The sequence below is a fragment of the Vidua macroura genome, chromosome 3 (assembly GCF_024509145.1).
Source record: "Vidua macroura isolate BioBank_ID:100142 chromosome 3, ASM2450914v1, whole genome shotgun sequence".
Taxonomy (NCBI): Eukaryota; Metazoa; Chordata; class Aves; order Passeriformes; family Viduidae; genus Vidua; species Vidua macroura.
Window position 1 is genome coordinate 10,174,376 of NC_071573.1, and position 25,526 is coordinate 10,199,901.

The 25,526-nt window shown below is 39.4% G+C and overlaps 1 protein-coding gene across 2 annotated transcripts in view; it reads left to right on the forward strand.

Annotated features, from left to right (window-relative positions):
* Positions 1-204: 204 nt before the first annotated feature.
* Positions 205-25,526, forward strand: part of PDE10A (phosphodiesterase 10A) — a 164,904-nt gene continuing 139,582 nt past the window's right edge. The window contains exons 1-2 of one of the 2 annotated variants that reach the window (XM_053974343.1): positions 205-652; positions 698-1,072. In XM_053974343.1, coding sequence (XP_053830318.1) covers positions 205-652; positions 698-1,072 — 823 coding nt within the window. Of the gene's footprint in view, positions 1,073-25,526 lie in introns of both variants that reach the window. The other variant, XM_053974341.1, reaches the window with a different exon arrangement.

The following is a 25,526-nucleotide window of genomic DNA, read 5'->3' on the forward strand; positions in this document are numbered from 1 at the left end:
CGGAAATGTGAGGATTTTATGAGGGCGGGGAGCCGGGGTGCGGAGGAAATACTGCCCGGGAGTTGCCGGAGGAACCTGAGGACCGATCCGCGGTTGCCCCTTGTTTGGCTCCGTCCTTTTTCGGCGTCCCTTTTCGCTTTACTCCCGTATCTCTGCTAGACGTCCTGCCTTAAACTACCGCGAAAGGGAGGGAAGAGCGGAAGCATGTCCAACCCGGAGAAGCGGATCTTATCCCGCCCCTCGGCCCCCCTAGCTGCAGCACCCGGGGAAAAGCCCGGCTCCGGCAGCCGCCCGCTCCACTCCCATGGCCAGCGCGGTGGAGGTGGAGGCAGCGGCGGGTCTCCTCCTCCCCCCCCCGCTCCTGGAGGCGACTCGGCTGCCTGCAGCTCCCTCTCTCTCCTCCTAACAACCACCGCCAGCAGCAGAAGCCGCGCTACAGGCACAGCCTCCTCCGCCGTCTCCGCCAGCATCGTCTCTAGAGCGGCAGCGGCTCCTTTCCTCGTTCCAATCCCCTCCTTCTCTTACGCTTCTCCATCTTCTTTTTATTTCTTGCCGCCGCCTCCTCGTTTCCCCTCCTCATTTTCCTTTAACCTCACAAGTCTCCAAGGGAGGGAAGGAGGAGGAGAGGCAGCGAGAGCGGCAGGAGGAGGAGGTGGAGGAGGAGGAGGAAGAAGAGATGTTGGCGGAGCAGCAGCAGCAGCAGCTCACTTGATCGCCCATCCAGGCGGCAGCGGCAGGAGGAGACTCTTCTGTTCTTCCTCCATCCAGGGCTTGCTGCTCCGTTCCGCAGCCGGCGGCCCCCGGCAGCACCACTCCCGGCTCCTCCTCTCCCCAGCCGCCTCTCGCCCGTGGTCCTGTAATTCCCTCGGTGCTGCAGCAGCAGCAGCAGCCCGCGGCGACGGGATCCGAGGAGGCGACGGCCCCGGCGGGAGCAGGACTCCTAGGCGGCAGCAGCGGCAGAGAGGCGCCTTCTTCTCCTTCTCGTCTCCCCTGCTCCTAGGGCCAGACATGGAAGATGGATCTAATTCTGCAAGCTGCTTTAGGAGGTTTACGGACTGTTTCTTGAATACAAGTAGGTACCGGAGCGCTGTGCCCGGCGGCGGGTCGCGCGTGTCTCGGGGGAAGGCGAAGGGCTGTGTCCGAGGCTTGGGTGCATGCCTTGTGTAAAGGGCATTTCTTTGTGAGTGGAGGGGAGGCGAGGACACAAAGGGGCCGTATACGTGGGGCGTGCTTGGACGCATGGAGGAGCGGCCGGGTGTGTATTGAGGATGCACGGACAAAGGGGATGCTGGATGTAATTGAGTGCTCTTTGTGGGAGCTGGCTGTTAACGCCTCGAGGATTTCGGCATCATTCCGGTATCAGACAACTCTACGGGTATGTGTGTCAGCCTTTTGCTTGGTACATGCTTAATTCGCTCAGGAATGACACGTAGAGGAATGGAGACTGTCCCCCCTACTTACTTGAACAGGCAATAAGGAAGCATTATGGTATCGGCAATTGACAGAAAAGCGGCAGCGGAGGACCGAAAAGGGTGAAATGGATTGCTTCTTTCTGCATCCCCCGTCAGATCTGCCACGCGCGTTCACATTCCATATTTCTGATTCGGCTTCGGTACCGGGTGCCGCCTTCCCCTGGCCGTGGCTCGTTGTAAGGCGGGCCAGGAGCCCGAGAGGAAACATGTGCTCCTTGCTACGAGGGGCTGGCTCTGGAACGGGGATAGTGACCGGCTGGCGGGCGAGGAGGGCGGAATAAAGAGGGGATTGAGGCGCTCCACAAAGGGCTCCCCGCAGCCAGCCGCTCCCAAAGCCTTGCCGGCTCCCACCGAGCCCGAACGCGGGGGAAGGGCGCGGGGCCGTGATCGCCCCGTGCCGGCAGGCAGGAGAGGGGCCGGAGCTCGGCCTCCTCTCCCTGCTGGGCTCGGCTAGTGCCCTCCCCGTGCTGGCCGGGGGAGCCCGGCGGGAGCGGGCCGAGCCCTGCGGCGGGGTGTGGGAGCGGGGAGGAGGCTTCGCACGGCGCGAACTCCCCGTTCGCAGGGACGTGCGGCCCGGCTGTCCCTCGGGTGTCTCGCCCTCCCGCCTCCGAGGCGCTTCCCCGGCACGCCGCGCCCCGCCGAGTGCGCGCCCCGGGGCTGGGGTGGCCCCGGAACGGCCGGGGCTTCGGGCCGAAACCTCCGGGGTCTGCCTGCTCCTGTCCCCCCGCCAGCCCTCAGTTCCAGCACCCCGCTGGGCTTCGGTGTGGTCACGGGACTAAAGAATTTACAAACGGAGCGTATATCAGGGCTGAAATAATATATATACATGTCGATATATATATATGTATATATATATTTTTTTTTTTTTAATAGGGAACTTTTTTTTTTTTGCTTGTCTAGTATTTTGACGCTTAGGATGACTTCTATCAGCTGTGGCTATATTTTCTTCTTGTGACAGCTCCTTAGTTTGTGGATCTATGCCTTAAGGCATCCCTAGACTTGAATTTTAGTCTTTTAGTATACTTCGTTATAGGTGGCTTTTTGGATACAGGTGAACCATGTATGGTTCAATGGGGAGATGTGAGATAAACTACAGAGATGTCCACTGAAACCTCATTATCTGTTTTATTACTTACAGCTATCTTAAGAACAAGAGCCTGAAAGTGTGGTCGTACTTGTGTTCCAGAGTAGTGGTAAATAAAGATGATTATTGTATTTGCTGCCCTGTCTTTTTTCAACTTTATTCAATAGTTGATTATGGCACAGAGCCACATACTTGTTTAGTCTTGAGACCTGAAGGGAATCTGAAATTCTTCCAGTTTTAATTCTGTGTTTGAGAGGGGTAGAATGATGCCATGCGTGTGGTACAATGCTGATGTTTTAAAATAAGTGGTCTTGAGAGGAAGGAACTGAACGAGGGAATGTGTATCATGTAGGGCAATTCACTCCTATGCTAGACCAGGAAAAAGATGATGTGGAAAACATCAGGTTTGTTCAAAACAGCTTTGGAAGCAGTAGTGAATTCTACTTAAGCTACTTTATGAACTCTTGAACACAAGAAATTTGGTTGTCTTTCACTGATTGTGACCTCTGACTGAAGATTTTCCGGCAGGCAGGAAAGGAGCTGAACTATTCTTTCCCCTGTGAGTTTACTGACGTCTAAGAAGACATGCAGCCTCTCTCTGTGGAAACACTTTTCCATACTTCGCAGCCCGTGCTCATGAAACTTTCAAGAACTTAAAAGTCTGATATTCTCTGCTCCCCTTTTGAATGTGATTGAAACTGACCAATGGGCCCAAAAGGTATTAGTGAGGTTAGGTAGACTGACGGACGGACATTCGCATGCAGTGTGTATGTACGTATATGTACCCTTTCCTCCCTCCCCGAGTGATTGCAGAAATCTGATTTCCTTAGGAAACCAGGCTGAAAAAAGGAGTGGAGGGAAGTCAAACAAGATACCATTCAGTTCCAGTGCAGCTACTGCAAAGAGCACTTGTCCAACTGTTCGGAGTGCTGTGTGCAGTCCTGGTTATAGTGCAGCCGGAAGGCTATCATTGTTTTGAAGAGGATGAGATCATGTAAAATAATGAAGATAATGTGCTGTGTCTCATAGCTTTTGTTTCCTGAATTACATTTTAAATTCCAAATCATATCTGTGTGCATATATATGCTCTTTGACTTTAAAGACAAAAAAAAGAGCCTAAGTATTTTTGCAGGGACCCTGAGGAGTTCTGTAGGGAAGAGAACTGAGATGAGTCCTTCTGGAGAGAAGATTTAAAAGTGGCATAACAGAATCCTCAAGAGTGGAAAACAGTGAAATTGCTAGAGATGTAGTCCCTCTTTCATCTCAGCTCTTCTGACTTGCATGCTCTCCAGTCAGGATTTTGTTAAAAGGTTACTGTTATTAAAATGTTAGATTCTGCAATACTCATTTTTTTGCCATATTTGGCTATTTCTCTTATTAAAATTCCTAATGAAGCACTGGACTGAAGAAGCTTATATGAACTTTGTGTGGTGTATGTTGTTTTTCTTAACTGTTTAAAGTCTTGGTGCATAACACAGTGTTTTAAGAAACTTTTAGTATTGAACATCCTGGATCAACAGTCCAGTGGAGTTCTGTCATATTTAGAATACTGCAAGTTGCCAGGTATTTCAGTATTTCAGGTTTCCAGTAAATGTCTTGCCTTTAGGGGAGCATCCCATCTTCCTTCCACATTCCAGATCTTCTCTCATGGTGCAGGTGTAGCATATGTCATCTGTGTGCCTTGAGTCTACTGGCAGGTATGAGTTCTTTACACTATGTGGGCTTTCTGCTGGTCAGAGAATTATCAGCATATTTTTATTATACACAGTTACCTTTTTTTGGCTGTTTTAGTCCATACTTTCACATGCCACATGCTAAGACTTTCTGATTAAGCAGCACTCTAAGAAAGAATATGTAAGGTATGTTGTTCAGGAAGAAAATAGCAATTAAAATTTAAATAATGTCAGAAGTATTCCTGGTACTTGATCTAATGGAAAAGTTAATCTTGTCTTGACTCTTGTTTTTCCTGATCTGTGTTTTTTTGTTTTTTTTTTTTTTAGTCAGGGTGTTGTAAGTTAAATGCTGATCTTCAGCGATGAATCCCTTGTGTGAAGGTGGACAGAATTTGGTTTTCCAATTAAATCATGCTTAAAAGTTAGAATATGTAAGAAATTGTCTCTGGTTCTCACCCCATAGATTCTGACTCCAGGTTAATTGAAAGCAAAATTATCACTAAAGTAGGATATAGTTATGATAAGTGATGTCATTCAACAGCTCCCATCACAACTGGTGTTTCACATTTTGCATTAATGTATAGGAACACCACGTGTCCTGGTCTGCAGCACTGCCTTTCTATTTAGTGGGATAACAGAAAAATACATAGGGCAGACAGCAAGGAATGGCATGGAAAGGTGATGAAAACCATGCAAGCACAAGCAATTAAGAGTGGAGAAAGCCTTGCTTTTTCCAAGTCAGGTATTTTTACAAATGGTTGTCTGTAAAACATGCAGTTTACATTTGGAATATCTGATGTTCTGTCCCTTTGACTCCTCAGCTCTGCTGCCTGTGCCTGATGGTTTGGGAGTACCTAGCGCTCCTATGCCTTGAGAGAGGAGGTAATGTTAAGTCAGTAACCTTCTCCCCCCGTGAGATGAGCTGTGGAAGGTGTGATTATGCCCAGTGGGATAGTTTAGATGAGTTGGGAGATGGTTTCTTTTTGCCACATGTGTAAGGAGGATGGCAGCTTATTTAATATTCTAATACAAGGCTGGTAGCTTCATTCACCCCATTTGTGTCCTTTTCCTTTTTGCTCATGTTTAAGCCACCCTCATCAGCTGGACATGGTGAAAACCTGAAGTGTAAAGGTGTGTTTTTATTCAACATGTATGTGACTTAGTGACTTGATTTTGAAACAGTCATGTGAGTTCTTACTTGCACTAATGATCTAGGGCATATACCTGGCTGTCTTGCTCTTACATCATCCATTGTACAGATCAGTGCAACAGTAACTTCTGTTCAGTTTTAAGATTCTGTGCCATTTTCTAATACAAATAGATTATAACCAACATTCTCTCAATATTATGGAATAGTGGACTTAGTTTTAGATTCAGAAAGTTAAGAATGAGAGTCTGAGTGAGTGGATTTTAAACTTATGGCTTATGAAGCTTGTTGATGTTAACCTTGCTTGTGTTTAAAATTGTATTTCAGACTGAGTTTACTATCAACTCATTTTTGAATGCTACTTTAAAAAGTATTTGAGTTTCAAGTAATTCTGTTTAATATTTGAGCATTCGATTTTTGTTTGTTTTATAATATTACAATGTTTGAACTGTTGGCATTATTATTGTATTCTAAAAGAGAGCTAAATCATAAGTAAAAAATATATGTAAAGAAAAAAGGCTGTTTGAGGGTTTTAAAATTGTTTTTATACTCCCTCTGCTGGCTGTTTAAATTACAAGTACCTGTACTTGAACATTGTAACTAAATCTGCTTTTTCTTTTACTGTTTTATTAAATAAGTAGTAAAGGGTATTGATTTAAATCTGTGGGTTTTTTTCTTTCTTTTTTTTTTTTTTTTTTTTTTTTTTTAAGTATTGTTAAATGAAGAAACATGATTTGCAGGAATGGGAAGTCTGACACTTTTTTTTTTTTATGGAACAGTATTTCTATTTTGGTTATACCTTGTATTGATTTTAACTCCTGTCCTAAAAACAGTTGAATCTTTGGGTGTGTTGGTCCCATCTTCACTAGTAAATTTCACAGAAAGAACAATTCATATATTGTTCCAAACTATTTGTTTACCTGTTTCATTTGTTGTAACAAATTTATTGTCCAGCTTTGAAGAACAACTGTGATAAAACATAAATAGTTATGCTATGTTTTGTTAAATGAAAAAAAAGATAAAATTCAGTCATGAGTTTGACTTCCTTCTTCATAATTATCTACAATGCTGCACTCAAAGTGTTCTGCAGATATAAGGGATAATTTCTAAAGGTTCTGATTTTGTTAGTGTAGAATAGTGTTCATCCAAAATCTTTATAGCACCCAAAAATTGTAATTTCTAGAAACCTCAGAAATTATATACAAGGGTCACTTTATATATTATAGAAATGAAGCCATTGCATTTCCCATGGGCATCAGTTATGGCTAAACCAGTTCAGTATTTCTTGTTGGTATTTTTGCTAAAGTTCCAGGCTGCTCGGTAGTGTGTCCTCGCTTGTGCTGGTGGTTGGCTTCCCCCGGTCGGAGTTTGAAGAGTGCCACCTACTGATTGACAGCTCCGAGAGCGCTGCTGCCTTTGCTTTCTGGAGGCTCCCGCAGCTCAGCCTCGCTTGGCTTGGGGATGTGACAAGTCGATGCACTTGAGCTTGGCAACTGTGTGGAATCAAATCTCAGCTTTGAGCTCTGCTGTTAAATTATGCTTTTTTTTCTCCCTAATTTGTTTCAAGGTTAGGACACAGGATTTTCATCCTGGCAGGTGGGCTTCCCTTGCCATCTTTGTCCCCTTTTAAAAGCTTGTGAGGAAGTGTCAAATTTCTGTGGTTTCTTCATCACTTCTTGTCAAGCTGTCATAATTAGTGTGGGAGGAACCAGCCTGGCTGGTGTTTATTGAAGACTTTGGCTCCTGCTATGCCAGACAATGAAATGGCATGTTGCACACTCAAATGAGGCTGTTCAAAAGGCAGGTAACAGACTCGCCACAATGGCTTTGCTAACAGATGAACATTCCACAATGCTCATGATGTGTTTATTTTTGCAGAAGAGAAGGACAATTTGATTAACAAGTTCTAAATTTTTACAGGAAAGTCACGCATTAATCTTTAGTTTAGTGCATTTTAAGAATGCTTTATTTCAACATTCAAGTATGCTAATTATGTCTTAAAAAACAAACTTGGCAAGAATATGAATTAGTTTAAAAAATATACCGTTTACATACTTTAAAAAAATTAAAGAATTCCTTTGTTTCAAAATTCTTTTAATATACATTTTCACAGTGATTTGTTGCCACAGGAAGCTTTCTTAATTCCAGCTCCTAAGCATCTTGTCACAGGCGGCATTAAGAACAAAAAATATTGGTTTTACAAATTTAATATTCTTTTGGAAAACACACTGGTAGCAAGGTTTAGTCTGAGTGGGATTTTTAACAATAAAATGTCACATCATTAAGAGATGCCAAATCTTGTGGCTCAAAAGGAGTACAGCTGTGGTCAGTGTATCACTTGAAGACTTTCTTAAGTAGTTCTGGCTCAAGAATACTAAAATAGAAGGCTTTTGAATATTATTCACTGCCTTCAGGAAATCCATAGTAATGTTATTGATATCTAATGAAAAAAAAAAACAAAAACAAACTTCAATGTAGAAGCAGCAGTAGTAATCTCGCCTTCTTTGGTGCCGAGACCCAAAGAAGAGATTGTCAGCATCTGAGACCACTTAATCCAGCTTCTGTCTGAAAACTTTTAATGTTTTCATTAGCACTTATTGATCTGATTTCTTGTTTCTGCATTATCAGCCAACTCCCATGTACCAGAGCTGTATTTCTCTTAACAAAGTTTATTCAGCTGATAATAATTTCAGCATTCTTCCTTTCTCTCTCCTTCCACTTGCATCAAAAAGAAATCCCCTAATGTCAAGCCACAAACACTTCCTAAAGAAAAGAAAACTTTAGCATCTGAAATTCTAATAACTTTGTACAGAAACCTCACAACTTTAATTCTTCTGACCCATGCATACACAAAATAGCAGGTATTTGTAGCTGCTGACAAGCACTGAGTAATACTGCTTGCTTTGCTTCACTCTGTGGGGAAATTTCCACACTGGCAGGAAAGAAGCCACTTTCATTGTCATGTATATTTTAGTAGCATTTTTGCAACATTGTGGTTCAGAGAATAAGATGTTTAGCCTGAATTGTGGTGGCTAAAGGTGCATCCTTTTTATTCTTTTGTAGTCTTCCTCACTGCCTAGTTTCTATATCTCCACTGTATTCTTCTATAGTGTCTTATTTTATTTGCTTCCAAACTGGGTAAAGCTACTTCCCTTTCTTCTAAAGGTCTTTGACTTAGTCTTAAAAAAAAAAAAAGAAAGTGTCTCAGTATTTCACTAATGATTTTTTTCGCCAACACAGAGCAGTTGAGTTTATGATAACTCATTCTTTTACTTACACTGTTTTTTTTGTGTTTATATTTTGGTTTTCTTTCATGCATATACAGATACCTTGGCAGCTTCTCTAGAGCGAATTCTTTTTTGGAACATAGCTCTGTCAGCTGTCCTTTCTTTGCATGCCTGTCTTTTAGTTATATTGTAATTTCAGTTTTATATTACTTTCCCCTTGTCCACCCATAAACTTATTTTAGCTGATGTTTCCTTCTTGACTGCTGAGCTGTACTGATTTTGTTTCTTCCTGCAGTGGTCTGGTATTTTATACTGTCCTTTTTACAGTGTTTTTATTTTCCTCAACTACTTCTGTTGTGTGAAGGTGCTATGGTGCTATTCTTCTTCTGGTATAGTTCACTTAAACAGTATTGTCTGGATTTTTTTTTTTGGTGAGCAGAAATTTTGCATGGTAGTTTTAAAATGCTCACGATGTGTTCTGTGTTTGCGGTGACTCATTGTATTTCCTAATCCGCCACTGTCTGCCTAGCCCTAAATGTGATGTCAGTATTTTTACTTCTTGCCTTTTTTTGAGCACACGTAGGACTGATGAAAGTTACTGTTTGATGTAACAGGAAACTGAACTCATCTGTTCTTAAAACAGGCACTGCCTTAGCTAATATACTCAAGTTTCGTTGTGCCAGGCTTCCGTGTCTCGTTCTTGAGAGCAAATTGCTTTTGTGTGGATGTGTCCCAATGTTCCTGTTTCTTCAGACTTCAGTTTTCACCAGTACAGACTCCTGAGACAACTGCTGTTGTCAAGCTGCTTTTTTTCATGGATCTTAAGTGTTTAATGTAGTTTTGTGGCCTTCAGCTGATGATCAAGAATGCAAGAAGGTCTTGGGATTAGAGGTGTCATTTTGAGAAGTGCTTTGAGACATCAGAGGGAATGGCTGACCTGCAGTCTCCAATGTTTATAGAACAGTACAGTTTCTGGCTTAGCTCTTGTGATGGTAGAGAGAACAGAATCATTTGGCATGTTGCAAGAACTTTCATAGACTTTTTGTGGGTAGGAATGTGTTTGTAGATTGCATGTTTCTTTCAGACCTTTTTTGGACTTTTGTTGGAGCTATATGCAATACTCATGCTTTTTTGAACTAAGCACAGAGGATGTGGGCTCAAGGGTTAGTCCTGTCTATTCTGCTTAAGTTTTAGTGAGCTCCTTGATCCAGTTTAGACTGATGCCTAATTGCATGTGTGTTGGGAGTAAGCAAATGCAGACTGTTCCCAAAAAGTGCTGGGAATTATACTTCGATCTTAACCTTATGAAAGGATAAGATTTTAGCTTTGCAGACAGAAGGTGTATCATGCCCCTGTACTTTGTGGTTAAAGATCAGGCTCTGGGTTGTTTTAATTGCTTGTTTAGGGACGTAGTTCTACAGAGCAGTAGAGGAACCAAACAATCTAAACTATTTGTGGCAGTAGGCAGACCTTGTTTTTTCACACCAAGTTCTCCTAGGGAATGATCCGCAGGTTCTGCAAAGTCCTGAATGAAAGATGCATGCCATGAATAAGGGACCATATTGGAGTACATGGCTTGCTGCCTGAGTAAGCAGAATTATTTATATTTTCTGTCTTTGTTTCCTGGACTTGCTGCTTTGGAAGGATCTTTGGAAGTTGTGACTAAAATGTGTAAATGAGTGTTCATAGGAGAACAAGAGACACGAAATTGGTCAGTTGACAAGGATGAATGAAGTGTGTGTGGTGATATTATGTATCTGAAGTTAATGAAAGATGGTGGAGACTTGTCCATCTAGGACAGCAGTGTTGAAGGGACAAAAATCAGGAATAGAACAGGGAGAAGACTGGAATGGTAAGAGGAGTTTAACATTTTTATTGCTCAAAGGAATGCAATTACAGCAGAAGAAAATGTTCATCCTTATAGGGAAAGCTATTTATAAACTTTGAGAGGTTTCTTTTGGGGTAGATGAAAGGCTTGATATGTAAATATCTCCCAGCCAATTATCAAATTTCAAGGGAATCTCTTCAATGAAGTATAAGATTTGACTGAAGTAAAAGATTACTGTTTTTCAAGTGTGAGTGTTATTTTTCTTTTTAATGTCACAAATGCTTTCTTTCTGCTTAACTATTAGCTTTTTCCTCCTTAGTAACAACATAAGTGTGCATGGTGAATCTTATATTCTTTGTGAATGTGCTGACAGATAATATTTTAATTTATTTCTTTATTTTTTTCAGCTTAATATTATCTTCATGAATAGCCAGTTGCTATTTGACAATCTTTTGTTTATGCCAGCTGAGAATGTCCTTTACCATTGTTTTTTATGGTCGCTCTGAAAGTTTTACTGTTCTACCCCATGTGGTTTTTATTTCCTTTCTTTGTTTTTCTTTTTTTTTTTTTTTAATGCTTTAATTGTAGTTTAATAACTGATCCACCTTGTTCCTGGTTTTTATTTTTTTCCAACAGTTTATTGAAGTGTAATGCTGGCTACACGTAGAGCACATGCCCTTCTCTGTCTCTTAACAGGAATGGCCTTGGGTGGCTCTGGCTGTGGATATGCTGTGAGTATAGCTAACATCACTGTGGCTGGCTGCTTTGATGCTGGTGACCTCGTACTTGTCCATGACAAGCCTTGGTTTTTGTTTAAAAGATGATGTTGCAGGTGTTACCTTCTGATTTGACTGCAAGGCTAATTTTTTGTTTGTTTTTCTTCATTCAGCTGTCTGTACTTCTTTAAAAATTATGTTGAACTACTCTCTTAGCACTTTGCAACATCTTGTTTTAACAACTTGTGTTTGAATCAAAGCAACTAGCCATTCTGCTGTGCCAAGAAACACTTCTTCCCAAGCACTTCTAAAAAGGAGGTTTTTGTTTCTCTTGTTTCACAATTCTTTTGCTGTTTATGGAGCTGAAGGGAGGAATGGGCAAGGAAGTTGAAATTTGCTATATATATCAAAATTGAAAAGAGAACATGAAAACAATTGCACAGTTATATTAAGCAATACTGGAGTTTTTGAATTCTTTTGCCAGAACAGAAATTGTTTAAGTTTGTTTAAATATAGTTCTGTTCTGAACTTTGGAAATTAAACTTCAGTTGACAAACTGATTTTAAATCCTCTATAAAGACTTTAATATTGGCTTAAACCCATATGATTTTTGGTATGTTTTGATGTCAGAGATGAGCTCTGGCAGGTCTACTAGTGGCAACTGAGATACTTAAGCTGTGCTTCTTTGCTTGAAGTCACTAACAGCTCAGCAGAGGTAGCAGGAAGAAGGCTCAAGCACATTGTTTGGCTTCCTAACCTGTGATACATGCAGAGGTGAAGGTCTGCTGACTTACTGAGATGTAGGCTGCTGTGATGGATGAAGAACTGCAAAGGTGACCTTGAGTCCTACTCATGTGCTGGTAATCTCCAGAAGCAGATTGCAAAAGGCAACGAGGAGCAATGAGAGCATAAGCTGTTAGGAGCAATGAGGGCAAAAACTGTTACCCTGTCTGGCTTCATTCCCCTTTCTGTCTGTTAATTCTGGAACATGTCTGATCCCAAAGGAGGCTGTTTCAGAGGGCTGAGATATGTTAGGTGCTTGTTGACTCTCTCTGGTGTAAAATAAGTTTTCTAATAGTTCACTTCCTGAATAAGTTCAGGAAGTTTAATTTGTGAGTCAAAGGGTCACTGGTGCTGATGGGAAGCCTGGTGACACGTCAGCCTGTTGCTGGGAGCTGATGACAGGATAACCCCTTTCATCAGGAGCTCATCTTAGATCAGCTTGGCTGGGCTTGGTACACTTATGCTGTAGTTTCATGGTCACTTGAAGTTCACATAAACTAACCCCCCTGTTTAAAAAAATGGCCTAATTCTTCCTCCTTAAGGCTGCTCTTTCTATACATGAGAACTCCTCCCCTTGTGCAGGCACGTTTATGGGTTGGAAGTGTATGTTTAAAATACGTTATTTAACATGGAAGATGAGGATACAGCATGATCTATTTAATGTAAACTTTGCCATCTTGGAAGTTATCTCTATGAAGGCTTCTGCTTGTAAGCTCAGGTGGGTTTTTTTTGGTTTGGTGTTATTTTTTTTTTTTCCTCACAAGACTTTTGTTTCTTTGACAAAGTACTTTCCCCAGCACAGAATATGCATGATGTTGATAGGAAACGTTACTTGGTATCTTCTTTTTTTTTTTTTTTCTTAGCAACCCCCAAATCCTTCTAATTCTACTATGAAGACATTTTACAGAGATGGAATTGCTAGTTTTCTTTTGGGCATTTCTACTGGTGGTATTGTGGGCATGAAATATTTTTTTTTTTCATAAAATCATAGAATATCCTGAATTGCAAAGAACCTGCAAGACCATTGAGTCTGACTCCTGATCCTGCACAGAACAACCCCAAGAGTCACGTAACGAGCCTGAGAGCACTGTCTATGTGCCTGACAACATTGTCCAAACACTTCTTGAGCTCTGTCAGGTTGTGCTGAGACCGTTTCCCTGGGGAGCTGTTCCAGAGCCCAACCACCCTCTGGGTGAAAAACCTTTTCCTAACATCCAGCCTAAGCCTCCCCTGACACAACTTCAGGCCGTTACCTCAGGTCCTGTCACCGGCCACCACTGAGATCAGTGCCTGCCTCTCCTCTCCCCCTCATGGGGAAGTTGTAGCTGCAATGAGGTCTCCCCTCAGTCTCCTCTTCTTGAGGCTGAACAGACCAAGTGTCCTCAGCTGCTCATCATACAGCCTCCCTTCAAGGCCCTTCACCATCTTTGTTACTCTCCTTTGGATGCTCTCTAATAGCTTTATATCCTTTTTTGTGCTATGGGGCAGTAATAAACTCTTGTCACTTGCATATTACTGAAGAATGGAAAAGGATTAGGTAGAAGTACAAGAATATTCATTAGTTTTCTTACTCAGTTAATGGTTGGAGATAAACTGAAATAATTACATCCACCACCCTTACCCAGCCCCTGCCCCAAGCACTGAATGAACACAGACTGGTTCTCACAACAAACCTGGAAGTTTGCAAAACCAGGAAGTTGCAATGAGCAACATTGTCATCTTTCCAAGTAGCCGGGGAAACCTTACCAAAGTACATGAGTGGCTACAAAGTAGAAAAATGACAGAGCCACAATGGCTTCTAATCTGGGGATACTTCTGTCAGACCACATTGTTTTAATGATCCAAGCAGATTTTTGCTATAGCGTCCTGTGACTTAATTTATGTTTGTGTCTGTCTTTTTCTGTAAACAGCTCCCAGATGCTGGGGATCTGGGAGCTTTGGATGAAAAACATAATTCTCTTCATGGGCAACAGTGAAATCACTTTAAATGTGCTTGCATTAAAAACATGAAGTGTGAGGTAATTATTAGTTTTGATTAGATCTATTTCTGCTACTGCCACTTTTCTAAGTTACATTTTAATTGAGGAAAGAATTAGTGTTTTAGCAGATAGCATTATATATAATATATAGTGAGAAATTGTAAAAACAATAAAGATGACAAAATTACCTCACCATCACCAAAAAGACTGGGAGAGAAAAAAATGAAAGGGAAGACAAAACATGTTAAAGAGAAGAGAAACTAGAATATATTATTTAGTTGCTTCTTGACTGTATTTGCAATTCATAGTTTGCTGAGCACTTCCCATTTTTTGCCTCATTTATTGATCCTGAGCATTAGAACTTGAGGCAGTTCATCTTTTGTCATGAATTTGCTCTGAGTTTTAGAACATACTTTCTTCCTCCTATATATTTACTGGTATGGTCTGGCCACAACTGAGTGTGCTACAGTCAGTGCTGTTGCTTCAAAAGTGAAAGATTAAGCCTACTGAGGAAGAACTTCAGTTGGTAATGTAATGTTTTCTGTAATTGTTTTCATAACTCAAACCTGCATCCTTGCATCTGTAGGGAAATCTTTCTGAAGCTATTCCAGAGCTCTTGAACTTCAGGATAATTATTGGGTTTTGGGAGGAGTATCAGTAAAGGGTGTAAATAAGGAGAAATAGGTAAGTACATTTAAAATTGTACAGTGACTGTAAAGTAATATATCATCAGTCTAAATGATGGTTACTGATACTTTCCTATGCTGCTACTCAGTGTGCGCTTTGTCATTTACATGCAGAAGCAGTCACTTCCTGTCCTGTACTGCTGAGGTTAAATGCTTACTTTACTTACTGGTGTCTTTTATATTGTTTGGCTGTCAAAATCTGCCTGTGAATGTTTAGTCCTTCAGTTTTATCAACTGATCACCTGATGTGCAGTTCAGTGAAACTTTTGAAGTAAGGCTTGGGATTTATTTAGTTAGTTTTTAGCAGTCTATCTCAGACTTGTTTGGAAATAATCTTGTTCTGAGAAAAACCCCAAAACTTATTTATGAATTTTTTGGTAAAATGCTGTAATACAAATATTGTCATCTTACTGACATAATGCTTTCTTTTTTTAGAGCAGTGTATAACTTGGGTACCACCCAAACTGCTGCTCTCCTATTTTGTATGTCTTCATATTTTAGCAACTTTGCTTGCTTGGTTTTTCTGCTGAAACACCATGAATCTGCTCAACTTTGCACTTGTTCAATTCAAATTTAGTAAGACAAAGACCAGTAATCCCTAAACCCCAATCAATTCAGTAGTTATTACATCTGAAGTCTGGATATTCCTGATGCTTTTTCTTTTTTCCTTCCTTCTCCACCACTTCCTTGCTGCCTGGAATGTCTGCTATCTCATAAGATGGGTGGAGTTTCTGTGGACACTTGCTCATGCTGCTGGGGTCTTCCCAGCTGCTGATTTTCATGAACTCATCTGACACATGTATGGTACGGTCAAATTTGATAACAGTTAATCACTAGGTCAAAATCTATTTGTATGGGCAAATTTTGTAGCTGACAAGCCAGTAAGGCAATTGCATGTTTTGCTACTTTTGACTTTTTAAGGATCTGTTGGGTTTTTCTTGTTGAATCTTCTCTGGATAGCATTGAGGTTCTATTAATGATGGCTCTAATTTCTTTGTAGTCCTAAGGTTTTTAGTGCTTCATGCACAAGGCAGAGATACATAACTGCTGCAGGAGAGGTCAATGATGTTTTCAGTAGCTTTTTCCTTCTCAAGTGTCATTTACCAAGGGACTCTGCAATCAAGTCATCGTGATGGGAAGTGCATCTCGACTGATGTAATGCATTTGTGTTTCCTGGAAACAGAACAAAAATCAGAACTCTGCTTCGTTTAATGTGAGATTTGTCATTGATTTCTGTTGCCATGTGTCGTGGTTTTAAGCCCAGCTGGAGATGAACCACCACTATTTATTTATCATATTTACTCCTATAATTTGATATTTTTGTTGTAATGGATTGTTCGTGCTTTATGAATCCGATTTCCTGACATTAGACCCTCAAAGAAGTATTGAAAGTTTTTATTCATGAAGAGTATTTTTACAAAATATTTTGAAATATGATGTAACTAAATCGGATTTCAACAAAACTTCTGGTCTTTTTCTCTGCAGACTGTGCTAAAACAGGAGATCCAACATAATTAATCTGGCAAGAGGGGCTAGATGCATAAAGCTGGATGGCTTTGATAAATTCTTCAAATAGACTAAATATTTATCTAATGCATTTTACTCCTGTCAAGATCTATCTAGTGTGTATTTCTCCTGTCAGGAATATATTTTCTGATGAAGATGCATTCTTTCTTCTGAGTCTGTCCTGGAAACTAAAATGCATTAAGTTGAAACAGTATCACTTTGTTCCTGTTGGCTGCAACTGTATATGTTTAAGCCAAATCACTTTTCTGTCTGATATGTTATTTTGCTTAAAATCTGATTTAATCTGAAGTGGAAACACATTACATTTCATCGCTAGAGAGTATTCAGTGTCTCCTACTGAATACTGTGTTTTGACCTGTGGAACACAGTGACTTGTCTTGCTGTTTTTTTGACATGGATTCCTCTGCTTGACTTCAGAAAAAGTTATGGCAATGTATGGAAGAACACGAGCTCGGTGAAGTACAGGTGGTTGGTTGGAATGCTTGGGGTGCCCAATTGTTTTTATCTGATCACAGTTAGAAAACAGCATGCAGAGATTTACCTTAGTGGTAACTTGTAGAGTGAATAACTATGTGTATCAAATTTGTAACCAGAGAAATCTTCAAAACTGCTCCAAAGGAAAAAGCATTCCGTTATTTATTCTTATATAGCCTTGGTTTTGGTGGGGAGAGGATTAGAGAAGAGGTTTGATGTTTAGTAACTTTAGCTGTTTTTTGCTGTATTTCAGGCAATGGTCATATAGGAGTTCAGAAAGCATACAACCAATTAAAAAAAAATAAAGCAAAAAAGTCCCTCCTGTGTACAGACAAGATTTTTTTTAGACTTCAGCCAGACTGTGGAATATTGTGATGCTGTTGTAAAAAGTTCTGTAGAACTTTTTAGTCACTCTTAACCATTGCTTATGCATGCAGATGTGGAAGAAAAACTGACTACTTCCAAAAGTTCCCTTCTGTCTTGGTCATAATGGTACTCTGATGGCTCTATATTATTAAAAATAATAGTAATTGTGTTATGGGTAATTCCCAGTTCTAGCCCATGATCTCAAGGAAGCTTGAAAGGTATGGGCTGAACCTCATGTTTGGTTTGACAGGAAGGCAATGGCAGCTAGACAGACAGTTGTTCTTTCTGTATACTGTAGCACAGAAGACTCAGTGGTTGTTTATTTGCTTAATTGCATAAATCTCACTGAAGAAAACTTCTGCAAGTAGTTTAAAAACAGTTGGATAAAATGATTTTGTAAAGTAAAGCAAAGTATGTTTTTCTAACAGCTGGCAGATACTTACTCTGTTTATGGTTGTTCCTTTTGCCAGGCCAAAGATGAATTTGCAACTCAAACAGCAATAAAACTCTAAACAAGAGCTGGATCCACAGTTGAAAACTGCACTTAGATTTTTTTTTTTCAATTTTTTTTCCAAATAGACCTTTATTATTTTAAGTGGAGTGATGTGTCTCTAAACTCATTTGTGAATTAAATAAAAATTGGTTTAGCTTCAGGTTTCAGGAAAATTAACTTGGAAGGACACTCTCAGATGATCTGAACTAATGAGTAAGGTATATTCAACTCGTGAAAGTTTTCCTTTTTAAAATGTTAGTGCACTCAGTTCCTACTAAAGAGCAAACTCACTTGAAACAACTAACATCTTATTTTATTTCTTTCATCATTTACTTCATATTGAACCACTCAGTTATGCACATGGCCTTTCTGTAAAATCATATATTGGCAGAAGCTCAAGGGCATGACCTGCATTTTTTGTATAAAAAAAATAGAAATCAAGGGAAAGGAGGGAATTGCAAGCCATTATGTACTTTTCTAATGAAACTTCTTCGCAGCTTTGCTGCTGGTTTCTCCTTATTTGTATGGCTGACAGAAAATGAAAAGCAGCTTTCTTTAACTCCCTCATAATAAAAAATAGGGTTTTTTCTCTGCTGGTCTGAAAATGGGAGTGGAGATGGCTGCTTGTGTTTTACTTCTGAAAGGATTGTGATATTTTTGTGGAGCTTTTTAAGAAAACAGAACATTAAATAGCTATTGTACTAAGGGACACCAGCTGTGAAATACACTGAAGGTGTATTTCTGAATTGTAACTTGCATTTTGGACTTGAAACAGACTTTTCATTCCCACAGTGTTTGTGACAAGTATTAAAAGTGAATTGGTGAGGATAATGTTAGGCCTGTAGCAGCTGGAATTTTAGAGCAAGGAGATGGTTCTCCTGATCGGATGCTGCAGACAGGCAACTCCCTGCTTTGTCCTCCAGCCAGTTATGCAATATTCAGGGCTGAAAATCTGTCAACATAATTTTTTTTTTTTTTTTTTTTTTTTTTTTTTTTTTTTTTTTTTTTTGGGACACTTGTGGAAGCAGACCATCAAAGCTGTGTAACAAACACACTTAAAAGCTGCTGGAATAATGATTTGGATAAGAATAATTAATTCAATTAACTTAATTCCAGGTTTTGAAGAGTACAGTGGAACTGCCTGAACAAGAATATTTGACATCCAATTATGTTTTAGTTTGTTATATTTAACAAAGTTATTCTCCATTGAAAGTGGAGAACAAGAAGTTTCTGTTTCAGGAGATTATTATCTGGTTTACAGCATATTTAAATTCCCTTTACCCTTTTATCTGAGCTCACAGAAGTACTTCATTCACTTGCTACCTTTGGCTTGAATTCAGCTTAATCTTCTGGACTTGTTTTTTTAAGTTTTAAAGACATCCCTTTCTTTGACTCAACAGATGGGCTTGTGACATATTTGAAAAGCAGGAGGCTTTATGAAAATACATGGTAGTTGCTGTTTCTGAGGCTGTGGTGAGGAAACAGTGCTGTTGGTAATGGGGGAAAGGCTGGAGTCCAAACTATATATGTAAGCTAGTTTTCCATTCTACAGCTTTTCTTTTGGTATTCACATAATTACATGTAGACAGAAGTTGTTTTTCAGTGATGTAGCATTTTGAAGTGGACTACTGTGCTGGAGGGATGAAATAACGCTTCATCTCATGTAGTAGACAAAAGGAGGAAGGGAAATAATGCTTTTAGATGCTGTTGTTAAATGGCAAACCGTTAGAATTGTTGCAGTTTCACTTAGTAACCTGCTCCCTTCCCTTGATGATTTTAAGTTTTGCATGGTTTAAATTTAGATTTATGGTGAATATATTCTTCTTGACAAAGGTACAATTTACATCAGTAAAATTCCCATGTATTATACATGTAGAAGATGCGCAGCTAGGGAAGGAAATAGAGTACTACCAAGTGCTCGTAGCAGTATTTTTAACATAAACTAATCTGTTCATATCTTCCTAAAATACAGAGGTGGCACTCCTGGTGCCTCCCCTATTAGGGCTACCTGTTGAAAGGGTGATAGTGCTTTCAGTGGTCTTTCCTCCTTCCAAAACTTGTCATTGTTAATTGATTCCTACCACCTCCTGATGCAGTATCATCAGGAAGAGGTTTTTTTGTGGGGTTATTTATTATCCAATCACAACTTCATTTCAGAAGATACTTTCCTCAGAAAAACCAAACACCTGCCCCCATGCTGACAACTTTACCAAGGGAGAACAGCTGTCAAATGAATGAGACTAGTAGTTTTATAGATACCCATAATCTTCTTGAGAAGTATTAGGAATGGATACACAGCAGCTACAATTCTGTGACTGCTTTAAGTGGCCATCTTTTAGCTATTTGTTGCCTTGACTAATTCTGGCAGCATAAAGAGCTGCACGGTTCCATTGTGAAACATACTTCGAAAGATTAACGTGCGCAGGATGTCTTCGTAGGAGGAAAACGGAAAAGAACAAGAAAGCATATTAAAAAAAAAACCCCAAGATAGAATTTTGTAGTTTCCTTGCCAATCAGAAAATAAACATAGCTGAAAAGACAATTGGGACACCAAGAAGTGGAAGGGGCAATAAGGAATTTTCTGGCAGAAGATTTAAAAAATACCAACAAAACATAAATAGATTATGACACATCAGTTCATATTTTTCCATTGAGAAAATACAGTCCCACCTACTCAAGTTTCTGAAAGAAATATGCCAGCTTCTGAGGAGCTGAAATACCAGCTTTTGGTCATATTTCTTTTGATACATTCTTTATATCTTAAAGTCACCACATAGGGACTGTGGTGATTTGTTATCATTTAAATAAGGCACATTCTTCATTGCAAATAGTAGCTAGTTTTCTGGTAGATGCCTTTTATGGTGCACTTGGGTTTTAATATTTCCTCAATAATTTCCTTTCTTGCAGCTTAAAAAGGCAAAGAATGGCTTGCCTCTAAGTTTCTAGGTAGTGGACTTGACTCCGTGAGAGGGGTTTCTTTGCAGGGTTTCCATTGTTCAAGGAGGATGAAATTTCTTGGCCATTTAGAAAATCTTTAATTCTGTGGGCCTTGAACTTATTTTTCAGATCTGTTCAGAATATAGATTCCTCACAGGTATGGGTTTTTTCCTTACTAGTGACTTCAACTGCAAATTGTGCATGGAGAGGTGAATGAACTTTACAGGCCCCTGAGTATCAGAGAGTAAAGTGTTTCATATCCATAGTGTTCTTCAGGCTGTAGGTTTATGTAGAACTGCATTTAAACATAAAGAATGGCAAGAAGATAGCTGAGACTTTATTAAAAACACAGGGATTTTGCTTTTTTCCTGTTTCTGCTTTTTCAATGTCACAGAATTTATTGATGTGTGATATTTATTTTATTTTAAATTTTCCTATTACTTTTCTTCTTCCCTCTGCCAAGCCCTCGGGAACAGGGCTGTCTGCCCTGTAACTTTTGCTGTCATCGTTAGCGCTCTGTTATCTCCCGTGGCTGTGTGAGGACTTTAATCTTCCATGTAATTGATGGTGGCGATTGCTGCTAAAGCTGTAAAGGAAAAGCATCCGTTCACCTTCGTGTGAAAATGGATGATTAACGAACTCAAGAATGTTTCCTCTCGGCTCTGAACTGAGTAAGTAAGGCAGAGTACCTCAGGCAGTCTAATTTCCTGGCTTGATAATAGACTGGGAAAAGAGCCATTTGTTGTCTTCAGGGTTGTCCATATATGGACAAATCTTTGCTGGGCTGAGTGAAAACAGTCATCTTTCCTGAAAGAATAAAATGTTATAGGATTTTAGGAAGCAAAGGTTTTATAAGCAGAGATCTAGCTTACAATAACGGAAGATAGTTTGCTTCAACGCACTTGAGACCAGCACAGGCTCAGGTTTGTATCCTGGAAGTGTTTCAGAGCATGGCAGCTCTACATGTTAAGCTTACTGCAGTTGTTTGGCAGCCTTTGTGTTGAGAAGGACTGATGGTAATGTTGGTGCAGGTCACCTGCAGACTTTCACTGCCTTTTTATTTAGATATGGATTAGAGACTAAGACGACATTTAAGGTGAAGTTAAATACAAGAAAGATTGAGTCTTTCACCACCTGTGGCTCAGTTGTATGCTTGTTTATCATTGTATGAAGACCTTTAAGAGTTTCCCTTGATGATTTGGAGAGTCAAGCTGATCATTATCACTTAAGAGATCCAAGAATAGCTGAATAATTCTTGGGTTGACTGCAGAATTATGGTGTTTATTCCTACTCACTCAAAACAGGGATTTATGTGGGGTCCCCCATGTTTTTATTATGAAATACAGACTGTGTGTGTAAGCAGTGATTATCTCTGCATTTTGTCATATGACAGACTTGAAGACAGGAAGCAGGTGGGAGAGGAATACATCAAACTCATGGTTGAAGGATTCTGTTTTAGCTACTAATTTAGTTTCTACGGCTAACAAAATTTTACATGTAATATCTTTGTTCCAGGTGTAGTTGAAGTGACAATGATTTCTAAAGAATAGGGACTGTAGAAAGAGTCCTAGATTTCTAGTAAGGGACTTTGTTTAAGACTTGTCCCAGTGATTGTATTATCAAGACCACAGGCACTTTGTTTAGGACACTGGTTTACTTCTGACCAAAGGGACATTCCACATATTACAGGATAGCAAATTTTGTTACATTGATCTGGAGATTCTTTTAGAGTTGTCAGCCGTCTTGAAGACGATTACATTTTGGCTCATTGTAGTTCAGAGCAGCTTTAACTTTTTTCTTCCTACCTGTTGTACTTGTAAGGAGAAGTTATGTAAGAGAAAGAAGGCAAGATTTTTTTTTTAAAAAGAGTAGTGGGGAAAAAAAAACAGTTTATGTGCTTTAGGCGTTACTGAAAGTTTCAGCTGAACTTCTTACACAGAAATAGAATATTGTACAGTAGATTGCTTAGATTTGACAGATGCTTGAAATGGAATAATTCTCTCTTTGACAGTAGGGAAATGTCCTTAAATATTTTTTATTGTCTTAGGGATTAGGTCAAAAAAGGTTATGAAAATATCTTTGGCTACTGAAAGTATTAAGGTTACAAAAGGGGGAGGAAGGGATAGCAAGACAGCAACAATCATCCTGTCTTTGAGACTAGGGTGTGTTAAGTGTTATCAAGAAACAGTATCTGGATTGACTGTGTTACTGGGCAGGACATCAAATAATGTAATGCAGTTTCCATAATATTGCTGTAAATGTATGGGATTCTGTAACTTAATGCTCTTCAATCAACAGTAGGTTGATGTGGCTTCACCAGCCTAAATTTTTAACCTTACATTTTTTCCATGCTGTAGTGAAAGTACTCCACTTTTTTATATGCTTATTCTGAAAAAGGATTTTTAATTTGTATTGTGTGATTTTTTTTTTTTAATTGGAGAGGAAAAAAAAAAGTTTTGCTTCTCTTTGCCTTTTAAACTTAGCAGTGAATGCTTCAGTTTCACAATAATCTTACAGTGCTTTCCTTTTACAGAGCCGACTTAGAACCTTTGCACAGATCTTCAGCTATGAAAACTATTACTGCATTTTCTTGTCTTTCTTATTAAGCTGGGCTAGTTTAAGCCTTTTCCTGTTCTTACTATTACAGTTTTTGCTGAAAGTGAAAGACAGTGCTGCAAAGTAGTTTCTTATTACTACCGCCTGCTTTCAGAAATACCAATCGAAAGCAAGATCCCAGTCTGGATCTATAGCAAACACTGGACCATTTTTTCACTAGGTGGAAGGTTTGAGTTAGGTTAGGTTCAGCTAAGAGAAATGGACTGAGCCAGATAAAATGAAATTGTTTTCTTTACTCATTCTTTAAACAATTTTGTTAGATGTGAAGTTTACAATAATAACTTAATTTTTCAAGGACAACAAATATGAAAACATACATGAATAAAAGTAAAAAAATGTGTAAGTTGATTTTATTTTTTGCATTTCACTTATGTTTATGCTTTTCTTCAGAAACTGCACTAATACTTGGCTTGCATTAGTTAGGTCAATTAAATGGTGTATTTACCAATACTGAACAGTTGCTCGTCTTCATTCCACCCCTAGCTTGAGCTTTGCAATGAAAAGCATGCTTTGAAATAAAAGTATGCTTTTATTTAGCATGGAATATAAGATTTCATGGCATGTTAATGAGAACATGTCCAAGGGTAGCATAATAAGATTTAAATTTTTTTTTTCTGATAAAAAAGTAGCCATATTAATTATCTGCATCTGTCGTATATATAGTTTTTTTCACTTTTTCTTATATTTCTGCACTGTATGTAGTACTTTCTAAGATCCATTTTTATTCTGTTTCTGGTAAATTTACTCTCTGTAATCCCTCTCCCCTTTTATTTTATAAGATTGCTTTTTGACTGTCTTCTTTCTGATTATCTCCCCACTGAAGTGTATTTTATTCCCTGGCTGTTGAACTTGTAAGAGGTTTTTTTTTAATTCAGATAGCTTGAGAACTTTTTCCTTTCCACAGGATGACTCCTCCTCTTCTTCATCTGTTTTTTTTGGCATCATTGCTGCACTTCATGGCTCTGTGTGCAAGTCTGCTGGAGCCTCAATCTTGGTTTGAAAAAATGAGAGTTAGATGATGGTGCGGATTGCCTGCATGACAGATTACTCCAAATGTTTACTCACAGCTAGTTTAAGGAGAAAAGGATCAAAGTCATAGGGAGGTTGCTCAGAAAGAGTGTTTCAGATGGTGGGCTGAGTGAGAATTGGGTCATTGAGGAAGTGGTTTCAGTCTAGGTCTAATAGTATGATCAAGTGGAGAGAAAGGAAAGCATTTGGGGAAGATGTATTTGGTCAGGTTACAAAGAGCCACTGACAATTTTCTCCTATTAGAGGCTCTGTTCTATCTGATTTATGTTGATGGGGTACTAGATTGCCCATTGCTGAAATTTCTATCTGCTGGATTGTTCTTCCATGGCTGAGATAGAAATTTATCATAAAGTGAAGTACTGTGACTGGGACCATGTCCACATTAGTATGTTTAGGTCAGAAAGGTGATTTTAAGGTGACTGCCCTAGTTGTTCTCATTTGTTCTTGGATCACATCAGAGGATGGTCCAACAGAGCATCCATCCCTTAACTGGATTATTTCAGACTAAACAAAACTGGGATGTGTACTACAGAATGTGCTTTTAAGAAAGAGGTTTGGTGTATAGAACCAGATTAGATAGAGATTGAAATAAAATTAACCTAAACATTAAAAGTGTGAATGCTGTAATCACCTACTTTGGTGTGGAAATCCACTCCTAGACAAGCTGTGCTAATGTAGGCACACACCTGATTTGCAGCTCATGCTTTGAAAATTCGGCAGTACCATGGGAATCCTTTACAGTGGTTGTAGTGGTAGCAAAATGGGGAACCCAAGATGTATGTCAGGCATTGAGAGATGTTTTGCTTGCATCTAAGTGTCTGAAAAATTACTTTGAAAACTGGGGTCTGCTGAACAGCTTTGTCAAAACATCATGGAAGTACTGTGGAATATTGATGTACGAATATTTTGTGACCCATTGAAAGGAACTTGGATGAATGCAGATGGAGAATTCTTTTACAGTGGGGCTTTTCAATCTGTTAATGATTAATGTGTTTGTAAAACATAGTTAAGGCTTATATATTGCACTGTTTTGATATACTATCTTGGGTTTTGGTGATTTATTGAGGTTATGAATTTGATTCTGCTGAATTGGTCCATCTTGCAAAGAAAATCAGAATTTTTATTCTGCTGAGAAACAGCATTATGTACTGTGTCGGATTTAGTTATGGAAAGTGCGAGTAAGTGTGGTTATAAAAAAGTCCAATCTACTTACAAAACACAAATGACAAGAGAGGAAAATTGCATTCTTCCCCACACTTGAATGCTAGTGTGCCACCATCCTAGTTTATAACTCATTTTGTAGACTAATCCTTTGGTTTTGGTTCTTTTGGTATTTATGTCAACACTGAATCTGACAGAAGAGACCTAATTTAAACCATATAATATGATTTTTTTGACAAAATTTGCAAATGTTGGTTTTTTCTCCTTTGTTCTCCTGTATCTGGTCAAGTGCATATTTTCCTAGCCTCATAATAGCTAATGGACAGAC